The 6833-nt window shown below is 40.3% G+C and overlaps 1 protein-coding gene across 1 annotated transcript; it reads right to left on the bottom strand.

The window, feature by feature from the left end:
* Positions 1 to 2837: 2837 nt before the first annotated feature.
* LOC102225601 (tripartite motif-containing protein 16-like) lies at positions 2838 to 6015 on the bottom strand. The gene has a single exon (XM_023334994.1). It carries the CDS (start codon positions 5961 to 5963, stop codon positions 4308 to 4310), a length of 1656 nt encoding a protein of 551 aa, XP_023190762.1. The 5' UTR covers positions 5964 to 6015; the 3' UTR covers positions 2838 to 4307.
* Positions 6016 to 6833: the final 818 nt, after the last annotated feature.

Below are 6833 nucleotides of genomic sequence, written 5' to 3'. Positions count from 1 at the left end.
AAGACTCAGTGTAGAGAGTTGTGGATTACTTGTAAATGCATACCACTTGTACTATTGCACAATTTGTAATGCATTTGTCTCAAAATGACTAATGTGAAAGTGCTTTAAAGGAGTCCATGCTGAAACAAAATGGAAAGCTAAATGTGAACTGTTGACTGGAGGGAAGCTCATTTAGCACTTGAGACATGTCCTTGTTTTAATCTCCCCATTTAGTATGACTGGAAACCAGTGACGTGGCACTGATCAGATGTCCTCTGATCTGTGCTCCTCTAAGAGGTCAGCATTTTCTCCTGCAAGTCCACCCACCTCATGCTCTATATGCATAGAGGTATTCTCCACATCTTTTTTTGCTTTTGCTGCTCATTATGATGCATTTACAAATACATTTTCCTTAAACTCAGTGATAATTTGCTCCTTTGTGACTTGTTCATTCAACTTATCTAGACGGTACTCCAACTGGTTGACACAAGATCCTTTCTGGGTAAGTCATGTTGGTTAGTTGTTTCTCCAAATCATCTCTGTTTCCTCTCTTTGATCAGTTTTTCTCTCATCTTAATTTTAGATGTATTCATAATGCCACTTTTTCTAGATCAACAAATGTGACCACTGTGTGCAGAAAGCCTGAAGATGTGGGTCTGAGACGAGATGGAGGATACTTTAGAGGTGGTTCCTGACTGGACATTTCTTAGGCACATGCAGGTATCCCCACTCACAATTTCTTTCTAGTCTAGAAGCCACTCCTCAGTAGTGACACTGTAGGAGTCATACAGAACTTCAAAAGCAGGGTGTTTTCTGGGTGCAACCCAAAGATCTCTAAGTTTACTGCAGCTTAAACTCCAGGATAGTGTCAACTTCCATGCAGTTTAATGAGAAATTGGTCAGATTATTTGCTCTTTGTGGAGTCAAATGTCACAAGTGCTCATACATTTCTTTAAATGGGTGGCACTGGTATCAAATTTAAGAATTGTATTTGTTTTATAGCACTGGAGGTGGCCAGTAAAGATGAGAATGCAGGGAAATATTAGGGGCTTTGCTAAAAAATTTTATTCCAGTTTGAGAATATTTATCAGAATTACGGTGTAGATTTTTAGAGGGCTTTCTGTAAAATTAGCCTTGATTTTTGTTTTGTTTTGTTTTGTTTTGCTGGACTGATTTTGGGAGAAATCAATATGTGAACTTCAAACAGCTTTGAATACAGATGTACCTTTATATTTTTGTCATGTTCCGTGTTTTTCTGTGTATTTATTTCGGGTTTCTGTGTCTCTGTGTCTCTGAGTCTCCGTGTTGTCCTGTCTCCCCTTGATTGTTTCCCAGGTGTGTCTCGTTTCCTTGATTACCCTCTGTGTATTTAACCCCACCTGTGTCCTTTGTTTCTCGTTGGGTCCTTGTCTAATGTGCGCTCCGTCCTTCGTGTTGTCCATTCGTTTAATCAGTTGCTACCGGCGTTGAGCCCTGGCTTCTGTCAAGTCGTGCTGCCTGGTTTTTGTGGATTATGTTGGACTATTTTCATCATTAAAAGATCATTTTCCTGCTATACTTGGTTCCATCACGTCTGCCACACCACCAATTCATGACAATTTTAGCTTTATGCAGTTTTACAGGTCTAGGCTGGCTGACAAGTTTGAAGCTATTTGTCATCTTGAAGGGTCTGAATCACATGGACAATGATTTTAAGTGTTTATTTCAGTAAAATGCAAATATGGACAAAAGGTTGAAACAGTTACATTTTAACTAAATGTTAGTGATGTTATGTGATGTGCCGAGGCTTCGAGGCGTGTGTCGAGTAATGGAGGGGGCTTTTCCGTAAAGCGCGTATCGAAGCTTGCTTCATTTAGGTGAGGAGCCGAAAACGATGACGTCCGAAGCCTCGCTGCCCGGCTGTACCACGTGACTGCTTCGGGAAGTGGCTCAGAGTTTGGCGCGGGGTTTGACAGCTTTAGAAACCCCACAGGCTCCATTCAAAATGTGGGTTGTTGTAGGCGAGTTGCGGTCAGTTGAGAGAGTGGATAGAGTTTTGATAGTTTGGATAGCAGAGTTTGGATAGAGGTTATTTAGTTTGAGACAGTTAGTTTGGTGTTTGGAGAGTTTAGGACAGAGAGATAGATAGGAGATTTAGGAGCGCGAGGACAGGATAGGAGTAGGATGGAGCCGGCGAGAAAGAGGAGGATTTCCCCTATGTGGGAACATTTTGATTTGATAAGCCCTAACAAGGTAAGGTGAACTGAACATTTGCAGATGCATTAGGTTTGCTTATGAGGAACTGTATTTTTCACTGTTTCTTAATTTCTGTAAAGGTGAGGTGTTTATTGTGCTCCAAGGAGTTGGGGTACAATAATAACACCTCATCCATGTAGTGTCAAAAAAGAGAAATCGTTTGAAACCAAAAACTGTGGAGAAATTGTTGTTTCTTAATAAAAATGCCTGAAATCATCCAAGTTACACAAGCATTAGCCTATTCACGACCCCCTCCCTAGTTCCACAAGCACTTTCACTGTCCTCTGCCTGATTAAGCCCAGGCCATTTTTCTAGAGTCACAGAAAAACATTATTACACAACATGCCATATCACATGACACTACTATTTTGGGAATAATTACACACAGAGAATACATTCAAACAATATTTTATTATACACATATGTGTATACATAATTTATGTAGACAAATGATTTCGTCCTACACCTTTTGTGAAGTCATTCCCAAGAGCCATAATAGACAAAAATTCAATGCATCACAAGTGCTAAGATACAGCTGGCTGTGATTATACACCTGGCCAGTAGGTGGTTTCGTGTGCACATGAAGCTTCAAGAAATGAACCCTTTCTCGAACCAATTGGCTCAAGTGGTTCAATGCCTCATGAGGCTTCATCTCACCATCACTACTAAATGTTTCAGAGCTAAAGCTGTAGAACAACTTAAATCTTGAAACAGCGTCTATTTTTCTCTTACCTTCAGATTTACAAAATACACTTAAAAGATTTGATCTTTACAGCCCACAAACAGTTAATTGAGTAATACAACTTTAGAAGTTTATACTGAAGATATCTAGAACATGACACAAATCATAAGCCCACAGTAGCTCAATATCTGCTTCATGTCATGATGCAACAAAATGTGTTCAAAGGGAAACAGGAGTAAAATATTTTTTTATTTCCTGGAATAAATTGCACTTCAGAGTTCACAGTGACTGAAATTAACCAAACAAATGTGCAGAACTAATATATTTGTAGACCTGAAACAATGTGTAAATAGTTTAACTAAAGGTTAGAAACTGAACCTAAGCATTATTTGTTTTGAGTTTACAGATTTCAGCAGAATCTCCAATGATGTAAATGTAAACTCCAGCCAGCAGCGGCTCAGTGAATCTGGTCTGGATTCTGTGGATCAGAGTTGTGGATTCAGAGGCGCTGTAGAAGGACAGAATACCTGCTCTGTGATCCAGGTACACTCTGACTCTGGAGGAAACTGGACCTGAGACGGAGGTCCAGTCATTGTTGTGACCAAATTTATAACCATTTTGGGAACAATTTAATGCCCAAGATTTGTCAGTATATCCATTTTTTTCCCACTTCCTGCTCTGCTGATATTCTTGTATGCGACTGCTATAAAAGCTTCTCACCTCTCCACCTCCCAGTAACAATGTCCAGTCAGACTCTCTCTACTCGGTACCTGATAATATCCAGTGAATCTGTCTGGGTGACTAAAATAAGACTGGATTTTACTCCTTGTGGTCACCTTCCTGTTCCCCTCTGATAGTAACAGATAACAGCTTGCTGTGCTTGGATCCAGAAAACATGAATTACAAACAGAAATTTATATTTTGTAGAGTTCATACATGCTAAAATTTCTCAATATTAAGTTGTCTGTTTTCAAAAAGCATGATTTTTGTTTTTTAAATGTCATCTCCGTTACACAGTTTTTGTCTCTTTACACTTGAGCTAAACAACTTACTGCTAATGATATATTAAACAGTGCATTATTGTCTGTAAAGATGTTTTATTGAAATCTGGAATCAAATATTTAAATGTCCCAACAAAGCTAAACAGAGTAACATGATGGCTTTGATGTTTATCCTCATAAAAATAACACAACATATGAAATCATCTAACGTTCACAATGAGACAGTAGCCTGTATGTTCATCACTAAGTCAACAGTCTTTATGATAATCAACAAAATAAAAAACTTAAATTAAAAGATAAGGGTGTGACAATTTATGTGAAGTTTAGAGATGAAGGTTAAAAATGTTAATTTGAAACTGGAGAGCAGAATCAATATAGCTGAACCTTCAAGCAAAAGGGAGAGGAGCTTTCTATGTTGGTTTACAAAATTTAGTAGTTTCACCACAGTTGAAAAATCGAAGTCCAGCCAGCAGCGGTTCAGTGAATCTGGTCTGGACTCTGTGGAGGAGAGTCATGGATTCAGAGACGCTGTAGAAGGACAGAATACCTGCTCTGTGATCCAGGTACACTCCGACTCTGGAGGAAACTGGACCTTGGATGGAGGTTGAGATGCTGTTGTGCCAAAAACAATAAGAGTTTTGGTGACAATATAGAGCCCAGGATTTATCATTGCATCCAAATCTACTTTCCATCCCAGTTCTGCTGATGTTCCTGTATGCGACTGCTAAATGAACCCCCGTCTCTGTTTTCTCAACCTCCCAGTAACAACGTCCAGTCAGAGTCTCTCTACTCAGAATCTGAAACCATTTACTGAATCTGTCTGGGTGACTAAAATAAGACTGTTGCTCCATTAGTGTCACCTTCCTGTTTCCCTCTGATAGTAACAGTTGTATATGTGCTGTGTTTGGGTCCAGTGTGATTTCACAAGAATATTTTAAGAAATCATCTCTGCTGTTTGGTTCTGGTTCTGACAGTAGAACATCCACCCCAGTGACCATCAGTGAGATGTTTGTCCATGAGTCTCTCAGGACGTCCTGTAGTTTCTCTCTGAGCTCTGACACAGCTGCTGTCACGTCCTCAAAGTGTCTCAGAGGACGGATGTTGATGCTGGATGAGTGTGTAGACTCACTGAGTGCTGGCAGTGAGGGGTAGTTGAGGAGAAACTGGTTGTGATCCTCTGTGTGTGAGAGCTGCTCCAGCTCAGCGTCTTTCCTCTTCAGCTCAGTGATCTCCTGCTCCAGCTTCTCCTGAACATCTTTGACTCGATTCACTTCAGTTTCCTGCTGGGATCTGATCTGCTGCTTCACATCAGAGCTTCTTTTCTGGAGGAGACGGATCAGCTCAGTGAAGATCTTCTCACTGTCCTCCACTGTTTTATCAGCAGAGTGATTGATGGCCTCCACCTCCTGTTGAAGCAGCTTCACATCTTTCTCTCTGTCCTGGATTCTCTGCTGGATGTTTCCTCGTCTCTCCTCCAGCTCTCTCTGCCTCTCAGTTCTTTCTGCTGCAGCTGACACTGTATCATGACCTTTGTGTTCATCCACAGAGCAGAGATAACAGATACACTTCTGATCAGTGCGGCAGAACATCTTCATCACCTCATCATGCTTAGAGCAGATGTTCTCCTGGAGGTTCTTGGACGGCTCCATCAGCTTGTGTTTCTTAAAAGTAGCTGAATCATAATGAGGCTGAAGGTGTTTCTCACAGTAAGAGGCCAGACAGACTAAACAGGACTTGATGGCTTTCAGTTTTCTTCCAGTGCAGAAATCACAGGCCACATCTTCAGGTCCAGCAGAGCGGAGATCAGCAGGAGCAGATTGGAGTCCAGTCTTCTTCAGTTCATCAGCAAGCATGATGTTTTTCTCCAGCACAGGCCTTGGTATGAAGGTTTTCCTGCACTGAGGGCAGCTGTGGATTCCTTTCTGATCTTCTCCATCCCAGAAGCTTTCAATACAGTTCATACAGTAACTGTGTCCACAGGAAGGAGTCACTGGATCCTTCAGTAGATCCAGACAGATCGAACAGGAGAATTTTAGTCGGTCAGGCTGATTTTCTTGCTGCGCCATTTCTCTCTTCAGTGTGACTGTCAAACACTTTCAGGTTCTCTGAAACAGAAACTCACTGAGCTCTGAGTAGCAAAGAGATATGGAGGAGTGGCAAAGAGTCTTTACATTTTAGAGGCATGGTGAGTTAATGAGTAATTTTTGCTTCAGTGGAAGAAATTAGACAATAAAAGATCAGAGTTCAGTTCTCCTGTTTTCTGGATTTTTTTGAATCATCTAAAATCAAACATAAATCTTTCTTCCTAGGACTCTTTGGCCATCTGAACTGTATTTTTCACATGAAAATACAACTGTATATCATATTTGATCTCTGTCCCACCTGATGTTACCAGTTCAGCAGTTGCATCATCTGTTTGTGATTGAATAGCTTAAATACCTGGACTAGTGCCAGTCGTGTTTCATGGCATTTTAAAAATACATGAAGAGATTTGTCCAGAGTTCTAAGAAGATATAATTGCCATCAACAGGAAAAAGGAAATAAAAAGATTGAAAAAGACTCTAAATATTCCTCCAGATACAGTTTTGAGGAATAGTTCACAAGTTTAATGTGGGTGTGACAGAACAGGCTGCAGAGGCCGTCAGTCCAAAGGTACAGTATGGTTAATAGTCATAAGTGTTCCTGTCCACAGGTTAACTATGTAAGTACAACTAGACTGAGACTTCATAGCGCAATCATAATCCCAGGCTCTTATTAGATTGTCTTGTATGTTAACTTTTACACTTTATCACAAGCACACTGAGGCAACTCACGATCAAACAAGCAAAGCTTAAATTTCTAATTAAATCAAGTAGACATTATTTGTTAACCCCAACAAATATATGTTCAAAGCATCACAACTATTGAACAATATCCAATAGAATAGCCATCTGGAC

The sequence above is a fragment of the Xiphophorus maculatus genome, chromosome 6 (genome assembly GCF_002775205.1).
Source record: "Xiphophorus maculatus strain JP 163 A chromosome 6, X_maculatus-5.0-male, whole genome shotgun sequence".
Classification (NCBI taxonomy): Eukaryota; Metazoa; Chordata; class Actinopteri; order Cyprinodontiformes; family Poeciliidae; genus Xiphophorus; species Xiphophorus maculatus.
Note: the sequence above shows the minus strand (reverse complement) of the source record. Positions and strands in the feature narration are given on the sequence as shown.